Source organism: Staurois parvus, unplaced genomic scaffold (assembly GCF_062004578.1).
Source record: "Staurois parvus isolate SC_StPar_1 unplaced genomic scaffold, SC_StPar_1.0 ptg002977l, whole genome shotgun sequence".
NCBI classification, from domain to species: domain Eukaryota; kingdom Metazoa; phylum Chordata; class Amphibia; order Anura; family Ranidae; genus Staurois; species Staurois parvus.
In genome coordinates, this window is record NW_028320773.1 from 45,543 (window position 1) to 73,005 (window position 27,463).

Genomic DNA, 27,463 nt, shown 5'->3' on the forward strand with positions numbered 1-27,463 from the left:
CGTGGTATGCAAGCCCTTCCAGGATTTGGATGTTTACGGAGTAGTCGGTTCAAGCCAAGGTCAGGTACGAGGTGGGAATCAGAGCGGACGTAGACAGATGGGAAAGCCAAGGTCATTCACAGAGGAGTGAGAAAGAGAGTATCCGTAAGCCAAGCCGAAGTCAGGGGTAAATCAGAGTAGACAGGTCCAGCAATTTATATGCAGAACAATTTATCGCCACCAACCCAAATTCAAACCTTGCCAGACCATTCGCATAGAAGCTCAATACAGTTTCCGAATTAAAACATTTTTGGGCCTAACCCTCAACATGGGCATTACTAAAGAAAAACGATTTGCAGTTGTATTGGTCTACAGACCCGATTCATCATAGGTCTGTGTTCTCTGCTGCCATGGCCAGGCATAGATATGAGAGTATAATGTGTTTTATGCATTTCAATGACAATACACTGAGTTGTCCTTGAGGTGACCCTGAATTTGACCGGCTCCACAAAATTCAGCCCGTCGCAAATCACCTTAACCAAAAATTTGCAGATGTCTATACTCCCCAGCAAAACATCTGCATTGATGAGTCCCTCATTCATTTTTCTGGCTGCCTTGCATTCAAACAATTTCTCCCCAGCAAGCGTGCCAGATATGGGCTCACGATGTAGAAGACCTGTGAGAGGACAACAGGCTATACTTATAAGTTTCAGATGTACGAAGGAAAAGATAGTCACGTGGAGCCCCCTGGATGCCCAGACTACATGGGGAGCAGTGGCAAGATAGTTTGGGACTTGGTGTCATCCTTTTTCCATATGGGGTACCACTTATACGTGGACAATTTTTATTCAAGCGTGCCACTATTTAGACATTTGTACAATCTTGGAATTGAGGCATGTGGCACCATGTGACCTAATGTGTGCCCACCATTAGAAGTGGGTGGATGCAGGGCGGTATATTCTAATGGTGGGCATACCACACACTTTTTCTGGCACAGATTTCTTCTCTTTTTTTCATTCAGCCCACAGTCTACATACAAAAAAAAGAACATAACATATATACCCAACAAGGACCAGCGACGTACTGGTATATCACTGGACTTTGGTTATACCAGGATAATGCCTACAGCTGCAGGCCTCATCCTGGTATCAATTTTTTCAGCCAGTGATTGGTTTTCATGTAAAAGCAATCCTAGTGGCTAATTAGCTGCAGGTTTTCTTTAACAAGCATCAGGAGATGATGCCCCCCCCTCCCCTGCTGCCTTCCAAAGCCTTCTTTGGCAGCCCCGTGCCATCGGGGGAACCTGAGAATGCAGATAGTGTTTCTGCCAGCTGACCATAGAGCTGATTGGAGACCAGAATGATGCCAATCATCTCTATAGTCTAAGAAATCGGAAGCTATGAGCATTTCATTACTTCAGTTTCGCAGGTTATAAACAGCGCCATTTGTAAATTGGGAAAGCATCTGATCACACTGATCTTGGTGAGATTAGATAATGTAAGGGCAGAGGAGATATCCAGAGTCTGATAGACCCCAGATTTCTCAAAAAAGAATATATGACAATGGCCATTGAGGTTATAGGGGATATCTGCATTCCCTGTGATAGCATTGAAAGTGATAAAAAAAAATGAAAAGGACAGTGTAAAAATAATTAAAAAAATCAAAATAAGTTACAAAAAAAAAAATACCCTCACACACACGCGCACCTGCGTTTGTGAGCATTGACCCTGTGCCAGTATGGAAACAGCGGTTGCACCATGCATGTGAGGTATCACCACAAACGTCAGATGAAGGGCAGTAATTCTAACACTAGACCTCCTCTGTAAATCTAAAATGGTAGCTTGTAAAGTCTTTTAAAGAGTTAACTATGGATATTAAAAACTTATGCAGTTTGTCGCCATTGCACGGGGCATGCACAGTTTTAAAGCATGTCATGTTTGGTATCTACTCGGCATACCATTATCTTTTATATTTTACCAAATAATTGGACAATATATTGTGTTTTTGTGCATTAAAAGTAAAAAAAGTGTATTTTTTTTTAAATTGTGTTTGAAAAATCGCTGTGCGAGTACAATGTGACAGAAAATTTCAGTAGTATGTGACATAAAAAATTGCAGCACCTACCATTTTATTCACTAGGGTGTTTGACAAACAAACTTTTTTTTTTTTTTACACAAAATTGTCACTTAAATGATTTATTGCTCACACATGACATGGGTATATGTGGAATTACTCCCCAAAATATATTCTGCTACTTGTCCTGAGTATGGGGGTACCACATGTGAAAGACATTTTGGCAGTCTAGCCAAGTACAGGACCCCAAAATCTAATAAGCACCTTCAGGCTTTTAAAGGGCTTTATTTCCTCATTACACTTCCTGACTACCTATCACAGTTTCGGAGGCCCTGAAATGCCAGGATAGCACCAAACCCCCCCCCCCAAATGACCCCTTTTTGGAAAGTAGACACCCCAAGGAATTTGATAGGAAGCATGGTGAGTATTTTTCAGATCTCGTTTGTTGCCACAGGGTTTTGAAAATTGAAGAAAAAAAAAACAAAAACATATTTTTTCTTTTCTTTTTTTTATATTTAAAAACCTTGTGAGAAAAAACGAGATTTGCAAAATACTCACCATGCCTCTTTTTAAATTCCTTCGGGTGTCTACTTTCCAAAAAGGGTCATTTGGGGGGGATGGTGCTATCCTGCATGTCAGAGCCTTTGAAACTGTGATAGGTAGTGAGAAAGTGAAATGAGGACGTTATGCACCTTCAGGCTTTCAAAGTGGTCATTGGATTTCAGGCTCCTGTATGTGGCTAGGCTCCATAAAAGTCTCACACATGTGGTACCCCCATACTCGGTAGAAGTAGCAGAATGTATTTTGGGGTGTAATTCCACATATGCCCATGGCTTGTGTGACAAATATATCATTTAAATGACAACTTTGGGTTAAAAAAAATTTTTTCGTAGTTTTCTAAAAACTTGTGGAAAAAAATAAATCTTTCATGGACTCAATATCTTCTCAGCAAAAAGCTTAGGGTGTCTACTTTCTGAAAAGGGGTCATTTGGGAGTGTTTGTACTATCCTGGTATGTTAGCACCTCAGGAAATATGATGGGCAGTCAGAAAGTAAAAGCTGTGTAAATTCCATTATCTCTCCCATAGTTTGTAGACGCTATAACTATCACACAAAGCAATCAATATAAAATTATTGGGATTATTTTTAACCAAAAACATGGAGCAGAATACATTTTGACCTAAATTTATGACAACATTTTAGTTTTTTGGATATTTTTTATGACAGAAATGAGAAAATATTGTTTTTTTTTTTCAAAACTTCCTTTGTTTATAGTGCCAAAAATAAAAAGAGCACAAGTGATAAAATACCACCGAAAGAAAGCTCTATTGGTGTGAAAAAAGGATGTAAATTTCATTTATGTACCATATTGCATGACCGCGCAATTGTTAGTTAAACTAGCACAGCGCTGTATATCAAATAAATGGTGTAAATTCCATTATCTATATTATAGTTTGTAGACGCTATAACTATCACACAAAGCAATCAATATACACTTATTGAGATTTTTCACCAAAAACATGGAGCAGAATACATTTTGACCTAAATTTATGACTAACTTTGAGTTTACTATATATTTTTTATAGCAGAAATTAAAAAATGTAGTTTTTTTTCAAAATTTTCGGTCTTTTTTTGTTTGTAGCATGAAAAATAAAAAGCGCACTGGTGATCAAATACCACCGAAAGAAAGCTCTATTTGTGTGAAAAAAAGGAAGTAAATTTACTTTGGGTGCAGCATTGCATGACCGCGCAATTATCAGTTGAATTAGTGCAGCGCCAAATAGCAAAAAGAGGCCTGGTCAGGAAGGGGGTAAATCCTCTGAAGGGCAAGTGGATAATCATGTGCAGTAAAAAAAATGTGAAAAAAAAATTTTGTCATAAATTTCTTCCAGAATGTATTCTGCTCCGTGTCTTTGCCAAAAATAAAATCCCAATCCGTATAAATGAATAGGTTTCTGTGAAAGTTACAGCGTCTAAAAATGGCGGGATAGATACTGGAATTGTATTTTTGTTACTAGTTTGATAGATATTTTGGGCCTACAATAATTTTTACCATCATTGTGAACTTTTGATAGAAGTCTCAGTCTCAGTTCCTGCAACTTCCCGAAACTGCACTTTCTAAGTGGACATTGACTGTATATAAGATTTACCATGTGTTTTATCACCCCAACACCCCGTCACGTGGCCTGGCTGCCCTTGTGCTCTCCCTCCCCCTCGCTGCATCCCCCCATCCTGCACACAGCCTTTAAAGCAGGTCGTGCAGGATGAGGGGAGGGGACCCCTGCGGCAAGGATCACAGCCCCTCCGGAAATCTAGGCAGGGGAGCTGTGATCCCCCACCAAGAGACCCCGGTGGCAGCCCACCAGGATGTCTCCGCGCAACCCCGATGGGCAGAGTGCGGTCAGAGGGGCTTCCCGCACTCTGCACCGCCAAAGACAAAGGCCGCATTCATGAGAGTGTGGCCTGAGTCAAAGGGGCATGCCTCATTGCCCTGGCAATGTGGGGCTGGGCTGGACATTGCCGGGGCAACCGGGAAGCATCCTGGGCGGCCTTAAAAGGGCCATCGCAGGACCCGGCCGGAGTCTTCTTTGCCTGCCGCCACCGCTGCTCGTTGGGAGGTCCGAGTGGGGACCAGACCTCTGCCAAAATAACCGCTGGGCACTCTGCAAGAGACTCTTCTTCCCCCCTGAACAGGTCAGAACTAAGACTCCCAGGACTTGGAGCACCCGCTGCCACTCTGCTAATACTCCAGGGCTGGGAGTACCGCTGACACTCTAATACTCCAGGGCTGGGAGTACCGCTGACACTCTGCTAATACTCCAGGGCTGGGAGCACCGCTGACACCCTGCTAATACTCCAGGGCTGGGAGTACCACCTCCACTCTGCTAATACTCCAGGGCTGGGAGTACCGCTGCCACTCTGCTAATACTCCAGGGCTGGGAGTACCGCTGACACCCTAATACTCCAGGGCTGGGAGTACCGCTGACACCCTAATACTCCAGGGCTGGGAGTACCGCTGACACCCTAATACTCCAGGGCTGGGAGTACCGCTGACACTCTAATACTCCAGGGCTGGGAGTACCGCTGACACTCTGCTAATACTCCAGGGCTGGGAGCACCGCTGACACCCTGCTAATACTCCAGGGCTGGGAGTACCACCTCCACTCTGCTAATACTCCAGGGCTGGGAGTACCGCTGCCACTCTGCTAATACTCCAGGGCTGGGAGTACCGCTGCCACTCTGCTAATACTCCAGGGCTGGGAGTACCACTGCCACTCTGCTAATACTCCAGGGCTGGGAGTACCACTGCCACTCTGCTAATACTCCAGGGCTGGGAGTACCGCTGCCACTCTGCTAATACTCCAGGGCTGGGAGTACCGCCTCCACTCTGCTAATAATCCAGGGCTGGGAGTACCGCTGCCAGACTGCTAATACTCCAGGGCTGGGAGTACCGCTGACACTCTGCTAATACTCCAGGGCTGGCAGTATCGCTGACACTGTGTTAATACCCTGGGTCAGGACTATCTGCTGGGGGGCCTCACTATACTTTGCCTAATACTCTGGGGCCCGGATTACCCGCTGTTGCTGTGTGCTGAGCAGGGTCACCCCTGCCATTCGCTGTGAGCCAGAACATCCCTGCTAGAACCGTGAGTGTCTGCACCCCTGTTTTATCCCTCTATGGACTGTCCATGAACTCTCCCCCCTTCCTCCTCCCTGTTTGGATTACAATATAATACAATGATATATGGCAGTATGGTCACCTGGCTGACTTAAGGAATAAGCCCCGGACCCGTCATTCCTAACACCTCCAAGGGAGTATTGTCATCCATCTTCCTGCAGGAACTGAATTCAGAGGAGGTACGATCAGCGACTGTCATCCATCTTCCTGCAGGAACTGAATTCAGAGGAGGTACGATCAGCGATTGTCATCCATCTTCCTGCGGGAACTGAATTCAGAGGAGGTACGATCAGCGACTGTCATCCATCTTCCTGCAGGAACTGAATTCAGAGGAGGTACGATCAGCGATTGTCATCTATCTTCCTGTGGGAACTGAATTCAGAGGAGGTATGCTCAGCGTTTGTCATCCATCTTCCTGCAGGAACTGAATTCATAGGAGGTACGATAAGCGATTGTCATCCATCTTCCTGCAGGAACTGAATTCAGAGGAGGTATGATCAGCGATTGTCATCCATCTTCCTGGGGGAACTGAATTCAGAGGAGGTATGATCAGCGACTGTCACCTATCTTCCTGCGGGAACTGAATTCAGAGGAGGTATGATCGGCGATTGTCATCCATCTTCCTGAGGGAACTGAATTCAGAGGAGGTACGATCAGCTATTGTCATCCATCTTCCTGCGGGAACTGAATTCAGAGGAGGTACGATCAACAATTGTCATCCATCTTCCTGAGGGAACTGAATTCAGAGGAGGTACGATCAGCGACAGTCATCCATCTTCCTGCAGGAACTGAATTCAGAGGAGGTATGATCAGCGACTGTCATCCATCTTCCTGCAGGAACTGAATTCAGAGGAGGTATTATCAGCGACTGTCATCCATCTTCCCGCAGGAACTGAATTCAGAGGAGGTACGATCAGCGATTGTCATCCATCTTCCTGTGGGAACTGAATTCAGAGGAGGTACGATCAGCGATTGTCATCCATCTTCCTGCAGGAACTGAATTCAGAGGAGATACGATCAGTGATTGTCATCCATCTTCCTGCGGGAACTGAATTCAGAGGAGGTATGATCAGCGATTGTCATCCATCTTCCTGCGGGAACTGAATTCAGAGGAGGTACGATCAACAATTGTCATCCATCTTCCTGCGGGAACTGAATTCAGAGGAGGTACGATCAGCGACAGTCATCCATCTTCCTGCAGGAACTGAATTCAGAGGAGGTATGATCAGCGACTGTCATCCATCTTCCTGCAGGAACTGAATTCAGAGGAGGTATTATCAGCGACTGTCATCCATCTTCCCGCAGGAACTGAATTCAGAGGAGGTACGATCAGCGATTGTCATCCATCTTCCTGTGGGAACTGAATTCAGAGGAGGTACGATCAGCGATTGTCATCCATCTTCCTGCAGGAACTGAATTCAGAGGAGATACGATCAGTGATTGTCATCCATCTTCCTGCGGGAACTGAATTCAGAGGAGGTATGATCAGCGATTGTCATCCATCTTCCCGCGGGAACTGAATTCAGAGGAGGTACGATCAGAGATTGTCATCCATCTTCCCGTGGGAACTGAATTCAGGGGAGGTACGATCGGCGATTGGCATCCATCTTCCCGCGGGAACTGAATTCAGAGGAGGTATGATCAGCGATTGTCATCCATCTTCCTGCGGGAACTGAATTCAGAGGAGGTACGATCAGCGATTGTCATCCATCTTCCCGCGGGAACTGAATTCAGAGGAGGTACGATCAGCGATTGTCATCCATCTTCCCGCGGGAACTGAATTCAGAGGAGGTACGCTCAACGACTGTCATCCATCTTCTTGCGGGAACTGAATTCAGAGGAGGTACGATCAGCGACTGTCATCCATCTTCCTGCGGGAACTGAATTCAGAGGAGGTACGATCAGCTACTGTCATCCATCTTCCTGCAGGAACTGAATTCAGAGGAGGTACGATCAGCGATTGTCATCCATCTTCTTGCAGGAACTGAATTCAGAGGAGGTACGATCAGCGACTGTCATCCATCTTCCTGCGGGAACTGAATTCAGAGGAGGTATGATCAGCGATTGTCATCCATCTTCCTGCAGGAACTGAATTCAGAGGAGGTACGATCAGCTGGACATTGGCCTATCATACATTCCATCTGATGAGTTACAGATGGCCGATATCTTTCACAAGTCACAGAGCCCCCCATTGAACAGAAATGGCAAATACTGGAATGTATTGAAGGGTGTGCCTTTACCTGGTATGGGGGGGTATAAAAGTAAGCCATTGCTCTCCTTGTGGCCCTTCTTGGAGCCCAGGTGTCAGGACCCCAGGATGTCTTTGGAATGTACCACCATGATTCTATTGGGTTTATTTACTAAAGCTGGAGAGTCCAAAATCAGACTCCCTTCTGCATAGAAACCAATCAGCTTCTAACCTCAGCTTGTTCAATGAAGCTTTGGCAATGAAACCTGGAAGCTGATTGGTTTCTATGCAGAAGGGAGTCTGATTTTGGACTCTCCAGCTTTAGTAAATAAACCCCTATGTGTCTTTCCTGTAGTCCTCTCTATGTACTGGTAATATACTGTATGTTAGACTGTGACATCATTGTTTGTGTGTATCATATCCTTTATATTTTGTTATATTCCATTCATAGCAAGCTTCTTTTCTGTGTAAACCAATCAGATCTTTATTTGTTACAGTTGTTATCATTTGGTATAAATATTATTGGTAATAGCCGGATGGGGATTGGCTCAATTCATGTATAGACAAAAGGTTGTGATCATTTATTATATTTACCATCAAGGGAATAAGTGAGTTAATGGCGGTGATCAGAGTACTATAGTGGGACTGCGGCTGGCATTCTGACTCTGGGGGGGAGCTGACTTGGTGTCACTGACATCTCCAGTGACACCAATACAGTGATCAGTGCTAATAAAAAGCACTGACACTGTATTAATGGCACTGGGCAGGAAGGGGTAACATGAGGGGCCATCAAAAGGGCTGTGTGCTGTGTGTGTGCTTCACTGTAAGTACACTGCTTTGTATTGGTCTCCTATGCAGAGCCATACAAAGCAGTGTGCAGGAGTTGACAGGGGAGAGATCTGTGTTGTTTATACACAGGTCTCTCCCCCATCAGTAATACTCAGCAATCACAGGGTGCTAACAAAGAATCACCGGCTGGGACCCAGTGGTTGAGAAGAATGGCAGTGTAGGTGGGGCACACATGCACACTCCCTACCCGGAACTGCAGATCCACACACATATGTATATAAATGATTTTGCACAGCCGCACCGCCCTGTAGCAGTATCTCTGATATAGGGCGGCACTGAAGCGGTTAAAGCCTAAGGTTAGTCACACATTTCTTCAAAAAACTGCACAACAGACAGTACTTACTGTCAATATGGAATGCCCCTTGTATTGATGACTTCCTCTTTAGTTGAAGTCTTCCATCCTTCAATCCCCCCGACCCCCCCAGTGCTAACAGGCAGATGAATATTCAGAATACAATGTCCTGGAAGGGGGGATTCCCCCATCCACCTCACTTGTTTGGATGGAAAAGAGAAAAGACCCTGTCCCATCTTTGGGGACCAAAGATTCTTAGTGGGGGGAGTGTGTAGCCAGGTGCAGGCTACTAAGACATGGAGGAGAGGAGACATTACAGAGTACACAACAGGTTGTTTCATTTCCCCTTATGGTCATGGATAGATCATTGCATCACATTTCTGCCTCTAGAGCACAGGTGTCAAACTTACGGCCCTCCTACTGTTGCCAAACTACAAGTCCCATGAGGCATTGCAAGATTGTCAGTTACAAGCATGACTCCCAAAGGCAGAGGCATGATGGAACTTGTAGTTTTGCAATAGCTGGAGGGCCACCAGTTTGACACCCCTGCTCTAGAGGGAGACCACTCTTACTGACCCTGAAAGCAGAGGATCCTGGGACATGTAGTCCCTCATCCAACCCCTACTGAAGAATGAATTAGCCCAGAGACTACAACTGGCTTGAGAGCCAAAGCAACAGGGGATCCTTGGAGAGTTTATAAATTTATTGTGATTGGTGGTCTCGGGGTCTTGTCCTGGGGGCTCTGGAGAGTTCAGTTGTTTGCTGCCCTTCTGCTAGTTTCTGTGGAGAGAAACAGCAACACGGGAGTTCTACATCCAGCCGTCCAGTGACCGTCCTATGTGAGCAGCCAGCAGTTCAGTGATACCGCACCTACTAGTGAGCATCCTACATAAGCAGCAAGCAGTTCAGTGATACCGCACCTTCCAGTGACCATCATATGTAAGTAACAAGCAGTTCAGTGACACCGCACCTACTAGTGACTGTCCTAGGTACGCAGCAATCAGTTCAGTGACACCGCACCTACTAGTGACCATCCTACATAAGCAGCAAGCAGTTCAGTAGTACCGCACCTTCCAGTGACCATCATATGTAAGTAGCAAGCAGTTCAGTGACACCGTATCTTCCAGTGACCATCCTATGTAAGTAGCAGGCAGTTCAGTGACACCGCACCTACTAGTGAGCATCCTACGTACGCAGCAATCAGTTCAGTGACACCGCACCTTCCAGTGACCATCCTATGTAAGCAGCCAGCAGTTCAGTGACACTGCACCTTCCAGTGACCATCCTACGTAAGCAGCCAGCAGTTCAGTGACACCACATCTTCCAGTGGCAGGTACCTAGATGGCAGTGATACCACATTCATCACCAGTGGCCAGAGACACAGGGACATCCATACTGACCATAATCAGTGGTTTCCACTGCAGCCCGCTGTGCATTCTTCACATCATCCTATCTGCTCCAGAGCCTGTTCACCCCCCTTTCCTGCACCTCAGTTTTATCTTCAGTCATGATTGGTGGAGGGCGATTGTCCAACCTTCACTCTGTGCCTTACATATGGACACCGCTAGCAGACACCTTTACCCTCCCCCACTTCCTCTCTTTCTCACACGTGGACACTGCTAGCAGACACCTTTACCCTCCCCCACCTCTGCTCTACTTCTCACACGTGGACACTGCTAGCAGACACCTCAACCCCACTTCATCCAAGGAGATCCCATTGCTCCATCTTCTCTGCAGATTTGACCCAGTCATTATCATCCCCTATACTCCAACTGTTGAAGGGCCCCATCTATAGCCGGCAGAAGATGAACTCTCCTTGATCTCCATATACTGTATATCCATCAGTAACTCAGAGATGCCCCCACTTTCCATTAGCCAATCCCTGCTCCTCCTCCCTCCACACCCGCCCCATATACAGTCCAGGCGTGGCAGTCCCGGGAGTGCAGCTGTAGCTGTGTGAAGCCTGAATGTCCCAGTAGGAGGAGTTCTGCCCGCAGTGTGAGCTGCACTCCTGGAGGACCCTGTTCCAGTCTATGCTGCACCACCCACAGCTTCATGATTGGCCTTCCTCTGCCTCATTGTCTGATATCAATTGTCCGTGTATTGCTACATTTTGGGGATTTCTGCTACAAATCTGAACTAGGAATAGAGAAAGGTAGAAAGGATGGCGCTCTACTTCCTGCTCTCTGTGCTTTCCATCCCCCATCAACCAATCACAATGTGTCCACAATCACCATGGAAATGATCAGATCAATGAAACGTTTGTCATAGACAGACCATCATGTGCCGATCATATACACAGACATTTGTATCACGGGAAACATACAAGAAGAAACATGTATGGAGAAAGACACAGGAAAGTCCCAATATGTGCATTCACCAATCACTCCTTCATTCCCGGTATACACACAATTCCATTGCTTCCATGTGTACACCATCAGTCACTCTTCTAGAATTGGGACATTTTATTACCACCCACCTCTTCAGTGATCCCCCACCATGCAAGTATTGTCCTCACCTCCAACTGTGGGCCTAATGAGTGCTTGGAACATTTGTCCACAAAGTATCAATAATAGACCTCCAAGTGTTTGTGAAATCTCCCACCACAAATGTATTCAGCCAATCACAGGGCAGGATAAAGAGAAAACAGGAGGCGCACACACCTAGCGCATTATCCAAGGTTTATTGTAAGGACTACAAAATACAAAACACTTCCAGATGAAGCATGTATCTAAAAAGCATGGATGGCCACAACGGCAGGTAAGGTGTCCTCACTGTCAGTGCGGTCAAATGGCTGACGTGTTTCGGGGATGAATCCCTTTCCTCAGAGCTAATGACCAGCCTCTGATGCAGATGTGTGATGAATGGAAAGTGGGAGCCTTGCTGGTGATGCCTGAATCACAGGGCAGGACTCCATTTTTATTCTTCTCCTGCCATCAATGGCCGACCTGGCCCCACACTTCATCCATGTCTTTGGGGACCTCTGATCTCCTTATGAACTGTTCCTTCCATGATGAAGATCAGCCATGGAGTATATCTGAGGTGTATATCAGGGTGTGCTTCTTCCCCACATGAGAGCTGGGATGGGAGATTCAGCAACATTCATCTAGAAGACATTTCCCGCACTCAAGGCACTAATACACCTCCAGTGTTGTGTGGGACCCCTGATGTACAGGAAGACAGGACTTCAGTGAGGAACATTTCCCTCACTCAGGACAGGAAAGTGGCTTCTCCCCCATGTGAGATCTCTGATGTTTATAAAGATGGGATGTCTGTGAAAAACATTTCCCGCACTGAAGACAAAAATATGGTTTCTCCCCTGTGTGAGATCTCTGATGTGTGGAAAGATGGGACTTTTGTGAAAAACATTTCCCGCACTCATGACAGAAATACGGCTTCTCCCCCATGTGAGATCTCTGATGTGTGGAAAGATTGGACTTGTCTGAAAAACATTTCCCGCACTCAGGACAGGAATACGGCTTCTCACCCGTGTGAGATCTCTGATGCTTGTTAAGATTGGACTTATCTAAAAAACATTTCCCACACTCAGGACAGGAATACGGCTTCTTCCCCGTGTGAGATCTCTGATGTTTATAAAGATGGGACTTCACTGAAAAACATTTCCCACACTCAGGACAGGAATACGGCTTCTCCCCTGTGTGAGACCTCTGATGTGTGTAAAGACTGGACGTCTCTGAAAAACATTTCCCACACTCAGGACAGGAATATGGCTTCTCGCCTGTGTGAGACCTTTCATGTTTGACAAGATCTGTTTTTTGTGCAAAACATTTCCCGCACTCAGGACAGGAATAAGGCTTCTCCCCCATGTGAGATCTCTGATGCCTGGAAAGACTGAACTTCAATGAAAAACATTTCCCACACTCAGGACAGGAATACGGCTTCTCCCCTGTGTGCAAACTCTGATGTGTGTAAAGATGGGACTTCCGTGCAAAACGTTTCCCACACTCAGGACAAGAATACGGCTTGTCCCCTGTGTGACATCTCTGATGTTTGTAAAGACTGGACGTCTGTGAAAAACATCTCCCGCACTCAGGACAGGAATATGGCTTCTCCCCGGTGTGAGATCTCTGATGTGTGTAAAGATAGGACATGTCTGAGAAACATTTCCCACACTCTGGACAGGAATATGGCTTTTCTCCTGTGTGAGATCTCTGGTGTGTGTAAAGATGGGACTTGTCTGAGAAAAGTTTCCCACACTCAGGACAGGAATGTGGCTTCTCCCCCCTGTGAAATCTTTGATGTCTGTAAAGGCCGGAAATATGTGGAAAACATTTTCCACACTCTGGACAGGAATACGGCTTCTCCCCCGTGTGAGATCTCAGATGTTTGTAAAGACCGGACTTCTGTGAAAAACATCTCCCGCACTCAGGGCACAAATATGGCTTATTCCCGGTGTGAGATCTCTGATGTGTGTCAAGGTTGCGCTTATGTGAAAAACATTTCCTGCACTCAGGACAGGAATACAACTTCTCTCCCGTGTGAGATCTGTAATGTGTGTCAAGATGTGACTTATGTGAAAAACATTTCCCACACTCAGGACAGGAATACGGCTTCTCCCCTGTGTGAGATCTCTGATGTGTGTTAAGATTGCCCTTATGTGAAAAACATTTCCCGCACTCAGGACAAGAATATGGTTTTTCCCCCGTGTGAGATCTTTTATGAATATTTAGATGGGATTTAAAATGGAAATCCTTCTCGCACTCAGTACAGGAGAACCTCTTCCCTGTTGGAAGGCCGGCCCGGTCCCGCACAGTCTGAGGTTCTTCAGGATACGAGGAATCCGATGGTCCATCTACACTGGGTGGTGCCGGATGGACATTGGAGGGAGCCGGGTTTTCTCCTGGACTATACTGTGTGATGTCCTCATCTTCTACTTTCCAGTCTGGAGACAAAGTGAGACAATCCTCGGAGGTTTTCCTCATCTCCCGGCCATGGACTAAAATACAAAGACGATTACTAGACAGGAGCTGATTGGTTCCCCCAAACCAGGACTCCGCCCACATCAGGCAGCTTGGTCTCTGAGGAGCTTACAATTCCACCCTCAAGGGAACTAGGAAATGGCTCCTCTGATCTCCTACCAGGTCATTTCTTTATTCATGGACCTTAGTCAGAGAGTGAGGAAACAACCAGAACTGTCTTTTATAGGAGGGACAGTGATGAGGGGATTATAGGACGAGGGTCCCCACCCCCTCTATCACTCATCGCCATCTTCCCAACACAAGAAGTACATAGTGTGGGGGTCAGCAGTATGTAATATACAATATAAATTATACAGTATAAGGGTCAGGACTCATAATATTGGTATCCAGTAATCAGTGGAAGATTAAATGTTTACTGTAGACAAGTTGCAGAGATCCCACACCGCTGCCTCCCATCTCCTGAGACTGCACTCAGTGACTTGGGTCTGAGACTATACAGACATATCCCTCCACCCGGCACAGCCAGGAAAGAACCCTGGGAGAATTGATCTGTCAGAGATATTACTAGACCCGGGCATGGGGAAGGAGACCATAGACACTTATATCAGGTGCCTAGGTCTAATAACACTTATGGTGAAAATGAACATATTTCTGCCAGCTGAACCCCAGAACCTCCATAAATCCAGTCTAGATACATAAATTGTGTCTGCAGCACAGAGAAGGAAGATTATCCGAGAGAAATCCAGGAATACAGGACGGGGAACACAGCTCAGGAAAGTGACCAGGGGATTACAGGCTGATATCACCCAGTCCCCGCCCTACTCTGGACCAATCAGTGAGCAGTATGGGTGGAGGAATGGATTTAGTGTTCATGACCCACCTGTGCTGATCTCTGTAGGAGTGTCCTCCTCTATAAATGTCCCCGTTATTCCATCCTCCTCCATAGACTGCTGATCATCCCTCACATACGCCTCTTCTTCTTCTGCTTTCACCTCAAATTCTATATCGATTGGATCTCCACTCTAAATCAAGGAAATGAGAGAGAATATCATCTGTAAAATATAAGGTTAAAGAAAAAAAAACTCCACACATTGTCTCTACAAGTCCATGTTCTAGATTCTCCATCCCACCAACCTTGTAATAGTGAGGGATGGTGTGACCTTCCTGTGTGGAATCCCGGGAATACAGAGGACGGAGACATCTCTCTGGTGGGTTCCTGGTATTAGGTGTCTCCATCATATCCTTGTGTCCTTCTGAAAACTCCTCCATCACTCCATACTCCTCATCCTCCTCTTTATACTCTTCTTTAACATCAATATTCTCATCCCCGAGGATTCCACTCTGAAAGATATAATAAAACATTCATTGTAACAAACATGCTGTGTATAAATCACAACTACCAATAATTGTCATCATCTACCTGATGATGGTGAGGGATGGTGTGACCTTCCTGTGTGGAATCCCGGGAATACAGAGGACGGGGACATCTCTCTGGTGGGTTCCCATGACTGGATCCATCTGTAGGAAACACACACACTGACTGAATCCATTGTTTCTATGTGTTTATCAGATGATGGGGGATCTAGGTGGATCCTCCGTACTGCTCTCTCCTTTACAATAAAGTCTCCTCTTACCCGGTGATGTGAGGGGCGGCTGATTGTCCATCATGACGTCCTTGTAGAGATCCTTGTGTCCTTCTAAATACTCCCACTCCTCCATGGAGAAATAGACAGTGACACCCTGACACCTTATAGGAACCTGACACACACAATGATACAGTCACCATCCAGACACATCCCTTGTCTGTTACTGGAGAATGTCCCAGAATTCCCGGCACCGCTCACCTCTCCTGTCAGCAGCTCAGTGATCTCTCTGGTGACTTCTAGAATCTTCTTCTTCTTTCTCTCTTCTATCAGGGAGGGAGGTGGAGGCAATGTGATGTCATATGATCTCCAGACTTCACAGGAGGAAAACTCTACATCTGAACACAAATAGTCACATCAAATGATATTCCCAGAATCCTCCTCACCTCTCCATTCAGGTCTCCATTTTATTAAAGCCCCACTTCAGGCTGAGGTATAATTCCCCCCCACAGGACCCCCACACTACGCAGGGTATAGGCTTGTTGCAGCATTCTGATGTCATTACATACAACGCAGGACCAACAGTCCCACTTTACATGTGAGGATACCAAGGGGCCCCACATCCTAAGAGCATCAGAAAAAAGCCAGATGGAGGGACATTGGGAGGGGGAGCTGTGAGGTCAGTGTGATGTCATAGGATTCTCTGACTCTGGATGGAGGGACATTGGGAGGAGGAGCTGTGAGGTCAGTGTGATGTCATAGGATTCTCTGACTCTGGATGGAGGGACATTGGGAGGAGGAGCTGTGAGGTCAGTGTGATGTCATAGGATTCTCTGATGGAGGGACATTGGGAGGAGGAGCTGTGAGGTCAGTGTGATGTCATACGATTCTCTGACTCTGGATGGAGGGACATTGGGAGGAGGGGCTGTGAGGTCAGTGTGATGTCATAGGATTCCCTGACTCTGGCTGGAGGGACATTGGGAGGAGGAGCTGTGAGGTCAGTGTGATGTCATAGGATTCTCTGACTCTGGATGGAAGGACATTGGGGGGAGGAGGAGCTGTGAGGTCAGTGTGATGTCATAGGACATATAGACTCTGGATGGAGGGACATTTGGATGGGGAGATTTGAGGGGTCCTCTATATGAGACTCTCATGAAAACCAAATCATTGTTCCTGGGTGTGTCCTACCTCTCCTAAACTGAAGAGTGAACTTTGACCTTTACCATCCAGAAATCTGTCCGGAATCTGTGGAAGTAAGCTGTCATGTGATCAGGTGACGTGCGGAGGAACGGAGTGTAAATAGCAGACCATTGTCTCCAGAGCCCCTAATGGTGGGGATGGATTTGGCGGCGTGCTGGTGCCAAGTTTCCTCCCCCCAGGGTCACTGCAGGTGTGGAGAAAAGCTGTGTAAGAGGATATGGAGGAGAGATGAGGAGGAGATCCAGGAATCAGGAGAAAGGTCAGGGCAAGCAACAGACGAGCGCATCCAAGAGACCAAGCCGGGGTCACTACACAGAAAATCAATCCAAGGAAACAACAGGCAGGACGAGGAATAGCAAGAAGGAGCTGAGAGACAAATGAGAATATTGCTCAGCCAATGGGAGATGATCTCAGCATGACTTCCATCATGAAGGAGATGAGGGGGAGGGGAGGAAGTCACTGAAGGTGACCATAGATCCATGAAAATTCAGCTGGTTCAGCAGGGATCGCTCACATTTCCATCCATGTGTGGCCACTGCCGGATAAAAGCCACTCCCCCAGCGGCTGCAGCCAATAGCTTCAGTGCTGATCCGTGTATTCTGAGAGCGGAGGAGTCCCCCCATTGTCAGAATACAAGAGTGCAGCAGGGAGGATTCCCCCCTCCACCTCCAATGTGTGGATGGGGGAATCGCTTCTGTTTTTATGGTCATCCCGCTGGCTGAACGATAAAACTGAACCATGTAGGCCAGCTTTGGGAGCAAATATATTATCATCAACTCCTCCCCCTGAAGGGGTTCATCTACGTATTACCTCCTCTGCCGCCAGATCCAGGTATGTGGACTCTCTGCGTCCTCCTTACTCATGTTTCCCCTGGAACTCCTGTCTGTACCTGACATCACTTCCTGTCTGTACCTGACATCACTTCCTGTCTGTCTTCCATAGAGACTTCCTGTCTGGGTAGAAGTGAGATCCCCACCTTGTGGAGCTCAGAGGATCTGCAGCCCCGAGAAGCGTCTGGTAGTGTGACCCCGGCCTTGTGCTGGGTGTGTATGGACTGTAGATCCTTATAGAGGGGTCACCTCCACTCCCACCAAGGGGGACAGAAATATATGACTGCTCGGGGGAGGGGTTTTGGCCCCTTTGATTTTGCAGTAACATTGATTGCAGATTTAGTCCTGTAGAACATCTGGTATATGGATACAAAGCCCCCAGCCCAGAGTAAAGGGTGGAGAGTGATTGAAGTAGATGCAAAGTGGAAGTGGTGGACTTGCAGAGAACACTATACTGAGCACACAATATTGTCTGTCTCCATGGATTTGCACAGGATTTGAGATGATTTCCTATAGCAGCAAATCTGATGAGATGAATGAAGTGGGTGTAAAGTGGAAGCAGTGGATGTGCAGGGAGCAGCATCTTGAGCACAAAGCACTTTATGTTGTGGATGGATTTGCACACGGTTCAGTTTCCTTCATTTATTGATAAACCCCATAAGACCAATGAAGTGGGTGTAAAGTGGAAGCAGTGGATGTGCAGAGAATAGGATTTGGAGCCCCGAGCTCTTTATCTCTGAATGTCTCCACATATTTGTAGTGTATTTGTGATGATTTCTGTGCACACACAATAGGACAGCGCTGTGACACATAATGCTCTTCTAGATGACAGGGAATCCTTCCCTTTGTTACAGCAGCAGTCCGCTAGAAGGTTTTTGTAGGTTTGGAGTTGTTACACATAGCGCGGGTTTTATCCATTTATAGTGATGACATCATTGCCCAAATCTGGGGGTCACCAGCCATTTCCACCCTTTACTCCCAGCTGGGGTTATTATTATTATTATACAGGATTTATGGCGCCAACAGTCTGCGCAGCGCTGTACAATATAAGGGGGGCGGTACAATTACAATACATTTCAGTACAGAAGGAATAGGACGGCCCGGCTCATGGAGCTTACAATATGAAGGAAGGGGGAGGGGATACAAAAGGTGATATCTGCGGGGGATGATCTGGTGGAGGTGATTCAAGTACAGTTCTTAGGTGGGGGTGGGGTAGGCTTCCCTGAATAAGTGAGTTTTCAAAGATCACCTAAAAGCAGAGAGGGTGAGGGGCTGACCATACATACAGTGGTAGGGAGTTCCAGAGGATGGGAGAGGCTCTGGAGAAGTCCTGGAGTTGAGTGTAGGAGGAGGTGACGAGGGAGCTAGAGAGCAAGATATCTTGGGAGGAGAGGAGCCAGCAATATCTGTGGATGAGGTTGGTGATGTAGCCGGGGCAGTGTTGTGGATGGTTTTGTATGCTGTGGTTAGTAATTTGAATTTTATATGTTGGGTTAGTGGAAGACAATGAAGGGATTGGCAGAGAGGGGCAGCAGTCACTGATCGGTTGGTAAGGTGTATGAGTCTAGCGGCAGTCGCTGATCGGTTTGGTAAGGTGTATGAGTCTAGCGGCAGTCGCTGATTGGTCGGTAAGGTGTATGAGTCTAGCGGCAGTCGCTGATCGGTTGGTAAGGTGTATGAGTCTAGCAGCAGTCACTGATCGGTTGGTAAGGTGTATGAGTCTAGCGGCAGTCTCTGATCGGTTGGTAAGGTGTATGAGTCTAGCAGCAGTCGCTGATCGGTCGGTAAGGTGTATGAGTCTAGCAGTAGTCGCTGATCGGTTGGTAAGGTGTATGAGTCTAGCAGTGGTCGCTGATCGGTTGGTAAGGTGTATGAGTCTAGCGGCAGCCGCTGATCGGTTGGTAAGGTGTATGAGTCTAGCAGCAGTCGCTGATCGGTTGGTAAGGTGTATGAGTCTAGCGGCAGTCGCTGATTGGTCGGTAAGGTGTATGAGTCTAGCGGCAGTCGCTGATCGGTTGGTAAGGTGTATGAGTCTAGCGGCAGTCGCTGATCGGTTGGTAAGGTGTATGAGTCTAGCAGCAGTCGCTGATCGGTTGGTAAGGTGTATGAGTCTAGCGGCAGTCGCTGATTGGTCGGTAAGGTGTATGAGTCTAGCGGCAGTCGCTGATCGGTCGGTAAGGTGTATGAGTCTAGCAGCAGTCGCTGATCGGTTGGTAAGGTGTATGAGTCTAGCAGCAGTCGCTGATCGGTTGGTAAGGTGTATGAGTCTAGCAGCAGCATTTATAATAGACTGAAGGGGGGATAGCCTGTGTAACGGTAGACCAGTGAGGAGGGAGTTGCAGTAATGGAGGCGGGATATAACCAAGGAGTGGATAAGTTGTTTTGTGGTGTCATTGGTCAGGAAGGAGCGGATTTAGGAAGTGTTTCGGGGATTGAGGTGGCAGGATTTAGCCAGTGATTGGATGTGGGGCCCAAAGGAGAGGTCAGAGTCTAGGATTACGCCTAGCACCCTGACATGAGGGGAAGGACCAATGGCAGTGCTGTTGATCTTGATGGTAAAGTCATGAGTGCGCTGAGGAAGGTAAGAGGAGAACCAGGAGAGAGCAGAGTCATGGAGGCCAATGGAGTGGAGTGTACTGAGGAGGAGCGGGTGGTGCACTGTGTCAATCTATAGTCACTCGATTCTGAAGAACAGCTTTACGGGTTCCTTGGAGGTCGGGCAACAGTTCCTGCAAAGCCATAGAAGTACGATTCAGACTTCATCCCAGACTACATGCTAAAGGATTAACAGTTCTACTAACATTTATAGGGAACATTGATCCCGGGAATATCCAATTGTATCTCGGGGGATCAGGAAGGAATTTTTTCCCCTGCAGGAGCAGATTGGATCGTGCTTTGCTGGGTTTTAGCTTCCTTTGTATCAACTGTGGGTGTCGGATTATAACTTTTTTTTGTTAATGGTTGAACTGGATGGACTTTTGTCTTTTTTCAGCCAGACTAACTATGTAACTATGTCCTTGTGTTATATAATGCCAATGCTGGTCCTCCTACAATAGATCCAACTAAACTAGTGTATTCAGCTTTGGAAAGCAGTGTAATGTCTGATATACAATCTTCTGATCCAATCTCGGTCCTCCTTCTTGATCTTAGATCCTTCTCCATCGCTTTAGGATGCTCAGGCAATATCATACTCAGACGGCTCCAAGTACAAGGCCCTCCAGTAATATTCCTGGAATATATGAATATGTGGGATTTCCACAAGAAAACAACCATCCTAAAGGTAGTGTGACCTGCTGAGTGTGGCTGGGCTGTGATAGAACATGATGACAGCTCATTGGGTTATGTACTGAACTACATGTTCTATTAGACGTACAGAAAATCCTGTCCTGAGGAGATCGGGTTGTGTGATGTGGGCCATATGGAAATCTGAGATCCCAACACCGGGGAATCTCTTCAGAATCACATGTCATATTGTAACACATCTCCTGGGGGAACATTCAACGTTTTCATACCAGTCATATATTCCAGCCTTTATATGGACCTGGACAGTTCTGACAGTCCTCATACAATGACATAGATGGTCCATCATCCATTCATACATCAGTATCATTAGTCATTACTCTGAAAATGTCCAACAAAACCGAGGTTGGGGTGGGAATGGCCATCAAACATGTAGTTAAATGATCGGCAGCATCTCTGACAGATGGAAATTGGGAACATTCATCACTCTCCTTGCCATATAAACCCAGACATTTTCTGGTTGTATTAATCCCCCCAGGTAAGGTGACCCCCATGTTGTGGACATGTGTCCTGGTATGGATCAGGAGGGGGGGCACACTACAGCCCCCCTCTGCACTCTGTATGGTGGGCTGTATATGATATACTGCTGACCCCCGCACTCTGCGCCGTTATTGAAGGGTGTGAGGTGTCACAGAGGAGCAATGTTCTATATTGAAGTTTGCCGTCATTGCACCGACACACACAATAGTTTTCGTTCAATAAATGTTTTATTATAATTTTACATTTAACAAGATTGAAGCATAAAAATCTGGAAATAGTAAAGGAAGAAATCCGATTGGTCAGGAAGATCCCTTGTCTGGAATGTGGGGGCGGAGTCATTATTATTGGTGTACAATACAATACACAACGTGTTCCATTATTATAACAAAGTAACAAACTAATCTTCAGGTCCAAAATTAGCATTTTAACATTTGTGCAGAAACAGCTCTGGCAGTGAGAGGGTTAATGTGGGCTAGATGGGATCCCTCTGCTGGGGTGACATTAGAGCTCCCCCTAGCTGCAGCCTGGTAATAACATTGCTGGGAGGTCTGTTCATTTCTCTGCTCCATACTTCCCGTCTTTATAGAAACGTCTCCTGACATTTGGGGGTCTATTCATAGAATGTTTGTATAGCAATTCCCTCAGTGAGAGTTCATGTCCATTCCTCCTGTGTGAATGGGGGAACCAATGTTATTAGGATCACATCTGAGCTGCTGGAATGTCTTCCATTGATGGAAAATACATTGAAAACTTCTTCTCCTGCCATCAATGGCCGACCCGGTCCCACACTTCATCCATGTCTTTGGGTACCTCTGATCTCCTTATGGACTGTTTCTTCCATGATGAAGATCAGCCATGGAGTATATCTGAGGTGTATATCAGGGTGTGCTTCTTCCCCACATGAGAGCTGGGATGTCCAACAACATTCATCTAGAAGACATTTCCCGCACTCAAGGCACTAATACACCTTCAGGGTTGTGTGGGACCCCTGATGTACAGGAAGACAGGACTTCAGTGAGGAACATTTCCCTCTCAGGGCAGGAAAGTGGCTTCTTCCTGTGTGACATCTCTGATGAATGCAAAGATTTGACTTCACTGAAAAACATTTCCCGCACTCAAGACAGGAACACGGATCTCTTCCATGTGAGATCTCTGATGTCTGTTAAGATTGGACTTCTGTGAAAAACATTTCCCGCACTCATGACAGGAATACGGCTTTTCCCCCGTGTGAGATCTCTGATGACTGGAAAGATGAGACTTCTGTGAAAAACATTTCCCACACTCTGGACAGGAATATGGCTTCTCCCCCGTGTGATATCTCTGATGTTTGTAAAGATCGGACTTTCGTGAAAAGCATTTCCCACACTCAAGACAGGAATATGGCTTCTCTCCTGTGTGAGTTATTTTATGCACATTAAGATGGGATTTAAAATGGAAACCCTTCCCGCATTCAGGACAGGAATACGGCTTTTCTCCTGTGTGAGATCTTTTATGTACATTAAGATGGAATTTAGAAAAGAAAATCTTCCCACACTCAGTACAGGAGAACCTCTTCCCTGTTGGAAGGCCGGCCCGGTCCCGCACAGTCTGAGGTTCCTCAGGATACGAGGAATCCGATGGTCCATCTACACTGGGTGGTGCCGGATGGACATTGGAGGGAGCCGGGTTTTCTCCTGGACTATACTGTGTGATGTCCTCATCTTCTACTTTCCAGTCTGGAGACAAAGTGAGACAATCCTCGGAGGTTTTCCTCATCTCCCGGCCATGGACTAAAATACAAAGACAAAGAGGATTACTAGACAGGAGCTGATTGGTTCCCCCAACCAGGACTCCACCCACATCAGGCAGCTTGGTCTCTGAGGAGCTTACAATTCCACCCTCAAGGGAACTAGGAAATGGCTCCTCTGATCTCCTACCAGGTCATTTCTTTATTCATGGACCTTAGTCAGAGAGTGAGGAAACAACCAGAACTGTCTTTTATAGGAGGGACAGTGATGAGGGGATTATAGGACGAGAGTCCCCACCCCCTCTATCACTCATCGCCATCTTCCCAACACAAGAAGTACTGCACTTCCTTATTTAGTCCATGATTTAGTCATGAAGAACAGCGGGGCTGAGCCCCACCAGAGGTCAGAGAGTGAGGATGGGGGGAGAACAACCAAGATGAAGACTGGACTGATCCTGAAGACCACCATCATTGGGGTATTGACTCCTCCCTCATTATCACTTTCTGTTTAAGGGTCCAAAGTTGGAGGATGTTATCACATTATTATCACCATGTAAAAGTCTGTGCTCCAATCACATCATCCGATATAAAATGTCCAGCTGGGAGGAAATGGGGGGAACAAAAGAGAATCTATATTATGTGTATATATAGCAGTGGGGGGAGAGCAGAAGTCAGGAGTATGTAATGTACAACATAGAGTATATAGTGCAGGGGTCAGGAGTATGTAATGTACAACATAGAGTATATAGTGCAGGGGTCAGGAGTATGTAATGTACAACAGAGTATATAGTGCAGGGGTCAGGAGTATGTAATGTACAACAGAGAGTATATCGTGTATTTAGTGTTCATGGCCCACCTGTGCTGATCTCTGTAGGAGTGTCCTCCTCTATAAATGTCCCCGTTATTCCATCCTCCTCCATAGACTGCTGATCATCCCTCACATACGCCTCTTCTTCTTCTGCTTTTATCTCAACTTTTATATTTATCAGATCTTCACCCTAAACCAAGAAAATTAGAAATTTCACATAATATATAAATATAAGCTCACATGAAAAATACAAATATTATCTCTACAAGTCCATGTTCTAGATTCCCCATCCCACCAACCTTGTAATAGTGAGGGATGGTGTGACCTTCCTGTGTGGAATCCCGGGAATACAGAGGACGGGGACATCTCTCTGGGGGGTTCCTGGTATTAGGTGGCTCCATCATATCCTTGTGTCCTTCTGAAAACTCCTCCATCACTCCATACTCCTCATCCTCCTCTTTATACTCTTTTTTAACATCAATATTATCATCCCCGAGGATTCCACTCTGAAAGATATAATAAAACATTCATTGTAACAAACATACTGTGTATAAATCACAACTACCAATAATTGTCATCATCTACCTGATGATGGTGAGGGATGGTGTGACCTTCCTGTGTGGAATCCCGGGAATACAGAGGACGGGAACATCTCTCTGGTGGGTTCCTGTAGCTGGATGACTCCACCATGGTGTCCTGGTACAGATCTTTGTGTTCTTTTAGAAGATCTGACTCCTCCATCCCCCCATCCTCATCCTCCTCCTCTTTCATCTCTCCTTTAACCTCAACTTTAGGATCTCTCAGGTCTCCACTCTGAATATATAATAAAAATGACATCAATGGTAACAATGCAGAGAATGTACAGATCCTAATGATACTGATAATGATCAGTGATTGGAGAATGTCCCAGAATTCCCAGCACCGCTCACCTCTCCTGTCAGCAGCTCCATCATCTTCTTGGTGACTTCTAGAATCTTCTGCATGTTGTGTCTCTCAGGGTTTAGGGAGTCACATGGAGGCACTGTGATGGTCATATGATCACCTGACTTCAGAGGAGGAAATCTCTGCATTGAGGAACCAATAGGAATATCATGTTAGAATCCCAGAATCCTCCTCACCTCTCCGGTCAGGTCTGTGTTTATTAATAGAGATGCAAGTGATGTCATGTGACCTCCCAGAATCCTCCTCACCTCTCCGGTCAGGTCTGTGTTTTATTAATAGAGATGAGAGTGATGTCATGTGACCTCCCAGAATCCTCCTCACCTCTCCGGTCAGGTCTGTGTTTTAATAATAGAGATGAGAGTGATGTCATGTGACATCCCAGAATCCTCCTCACCTCTCCGGTCAGGTCTGTATTTTATTAATAGAGATAAGAGTGATGTCATGTGACCTCCCAGAATGCTCCTCACCTCTCCAGTCAGCAGGTAGATGATCTCCAGGGTGAGGTTTAGTATCTTCTCAGTCATGTGACTCCGGTCCCCCTCCATCCTCATTGGTGCCATCATGTGATCTATACAGGTCTCCTTGTAGACGGATAACTTTGGGAAATGAAAGTAAGAATGATTTGGATGGTATTGGTCACACAATAATAGGATGTGGATGTGAGGGGGGAATAGGAGGGTTGCTGGACATTGAAGAACTACTCCCCCCATGGGAAGACATTTTGTTTGGGCTGTTTAGTGTTTACTACAATTTTGAGGTCCGGGGCCCCTTTTCTCTGTTGGGTTTGTTTGGTCTCTGAACTGGTTTTGATGAGTATTAGATCTGCAGACAAGGAATGATAAATCTGATCCTTCCTATGACTAGTTTGCTCTGAGGCAGTGCTGTGAGGTCAATGTCGGCTCATCATGCAGGGATGGTCACTTTACATCACCTGACGCCCGGGACATGTAGTTCTGGGGGCCGGGCAAGTATTGTGTTTAATCTTTATCCCTGCTGAGGGCAAGCCGCAGGGCTCTCCTTTCAGGTGCCAGCCTCTGCTACCCCGTGTGTGTGAACCTCTCCTGTACCTACTATGCTTCTCTGGCTCTGCTTGCCCATCTGTGGGCACAGTTCAGCGGGTGCCGGAGGGTAGAGGGGACAGATGTCAGGGCTCTGTCCTTGGCAGAGGTGTTAGGAGACCTGGCACCCCTGCCAATACCTTGCATGGCTGCAGAAGTTCACATTGGCTCAAATTTGGTGGCAAACGGCCTTTATAAGGAAGCCCTGCACTACTCTCAAGTGCTGGTTGATCTTTGGCTCCCCAGTACCTTGTTCCTGTTCTACTGTTATTTCCTGTTCCTGTGCTACTGTGATTTCCTGTTACTGACTCGGCTTGCTCCTGGACCTGTCTTCTCTGCTTAAACCCTGACCTGACCTCGGCTGGCTAACAGATATTCTCTCTTGCTCCTCTGTGCCTGACCTCGGCTATCCCATCTGACTATGTCTGTTCTGATCTCCACCCAGTCGCAGACCTTGGCTTTCAACCGGCTATCCAGTAATCCTGTTCCCCGGAAGGGCTTTCATACCTCACACAGGCACCACCTGTCTGCAGACCTCATCTCAGTGCATCAGCTGTGCTCCTGGGTGGACCACCAATAAGCACTCCAACAGGTGACCTGTGCCACTTTGGTCCTGACTCCTGCTGTCCCAATCTCAGGGGAGTCTGGAACTTAGCCGCAAGGGAAGCCCTCTCTCCATTGGCATCTCTCACCAGGTACGTGACAGTATCAATCAGCCATTATGTCTGAGGCCGAGAGAGGTGCTTCCGCATTAGAAGCCCTGTGCCAACAGATGACGGCACTTACGCAAGTGGTCAAGGATCTGCAGGAGGAATATTTTCAGCTGGAGGGACATCTTCATTCGCTCACTACTGCTACGACTTCTGCAGACCAGAATCCATTGCCTAGTCCTATCCCTACAGTGGCACCAGCCAGTTCGCTTTCCACTGTTACACCCGCTGTGGTACTACTCAGGGTTACCATTCCGGAACGCTTCCTGGGGACCGACGTAAATTCCGAGCCTTCAAGAATGCTTGTGAGTTGTATTTTGCACTGCAACCCAGGACCTTCTCACTTGAGGCAGTTAAAGTGGGGTTCATCATTTCTCTCATATCTGACGAACCTCAATCATGGGCACACAGCTTTCTGGAACAAAAAGAACCAGCGCTAAACTCAGTGATCACATTCTTTGAAGCCATGGCAGCTCTTTATGATGACCCCCAGAGGACCTCTACTGCTGAATCCACCCTTCATGCTCTACAACAAGGCCGACGGCATGTGGAGGACTACATTGTGGAATTCTGCAAATGGTCCGCCAATACCGGGTTGAATGACGCAGCCCTAAAATACCAGTTCCATCTAGGTCTGTCTGAGTCCCTCAAGGACGAATTAGCTAGGGTGGAGGCTCCCTCCTCCTTGGAGAATCTAATTCAACTCGCTACCTAATTGGATCAACGGCTACAGGAGAGACATTCTGAACATACCCAGACCCTTTGCCAAGGGTTTTGCCAAGGGTTCCAAGACCAGTGGATTCTGTCCCTATTTCTCCGCCTATCAG

The 27,463-nt window shown here is 46.7% G+C and overlaps 3 protein-coding genes across 3 annotated transcripts in view; all 3 read right to left on the bottom strand.

The window, feature by feature from the left end:
• Positions 1-24,588, bottom strand: part of LOC149428765 (uncharacterized) — a 48,175-nt gene extending 23,587 nt beyond the window's left edge. The window contains exon 1 of the mRNA XM_089667014.1: positions 24,512-24,588. The gene's annotated coding sequence lies outside the window, so the exon portion shown is untranslated. The remainder of the gene's footprint in view (positions 1-24,511) is intronic.
• On the bottom strand, positions 11,726-26,767 carry LOC149428766 (uncharacterized). The gene is made up of 3 exons (XM_089667015.1): positions 26,713-26,767; positions 22,536-23,161; positions 11,726-13,726 (listed from the first exon to the last, which is right to left on the bottom strand). The coding sequence occupies exons 1-3, from the start codon at positions 26,765-26,767 to the stop codon at positions 12,266-12,268; spliced, it is 2,142 nt and encodes a 713-aa protein (XP_089523141.1). The 3' UTR covers positions 11,726-12,265.
• Positions 14,869-20,774, bottom strand: LOC149428767 (uncharacterized). Its single transcript, XM_089667011.1, has 3 exons — positions 20,664-20,774; positions 15,134-15,340; positions 14,869-15,021 (listed from the first exon to the last, which is right to left on the bottom strand). Exons 1-3 carry the CDS (start codon positions 20,772-20,774, stop codon positions 14,869-14,871), a joined length of 471 nt encoding a protein of 156 aa, XP_089523137.1.
• Positions 26,768-27,463: the final 696 nt, after the last annotated feature.

What these genes read in the sequence shown, in the direction of transcription:
- LOC149428767 (XM_089667011.1), bottom strand. Translation starts at nt 20,774, where the DNA reads ATGGAGAAGGATCTAAGATCAAGAAGGAGGACCGAGATTGGATCAGAA. An exon ending in CTAGTTTAGTTGGATCTATT is followed by an intron (nt 15,341 to 20,663) that starts GTAGGAGGACCA and finishes TATATCTTTCAG; the next exon opens with AGTGGAATCCTCGGGGATGA. An exon ending in CCATCCCTCACTATTACAAG is followed by an intron (nt 15,022 to 15,133) that starts GTTGGTGGGATG and finishes TCCTTGATTTAG; the next exon opens with AGTGGAGATCCAATCGATAT.
- LOC149428766 (XM_089667015.1), bottom strand. Translation starts at nt 26,767, where the DNA reads ATGAAGATGTCCCTCCAGCTGAAAATATTCCTCCTGCAGATCCTTGAC. An exon ending in GCAGATCCTTGACCACTTGC is followed by an intron (nt 23,162 to 26,712) that starts GTAAGTGCCGTC and finishes TTTGTATTTTAG; the next exon opens with TCCATGGCCGGGAGATGAGG. An exon ending in ACAGACATCAGAGATCTCAC is followed by an intron (nt 13,727 to 22,535) that starts ATGGAAGAGATC and finishes AAAAGATCTCAC; the next exon opens with ACGGGGGAAAAACCATATTC.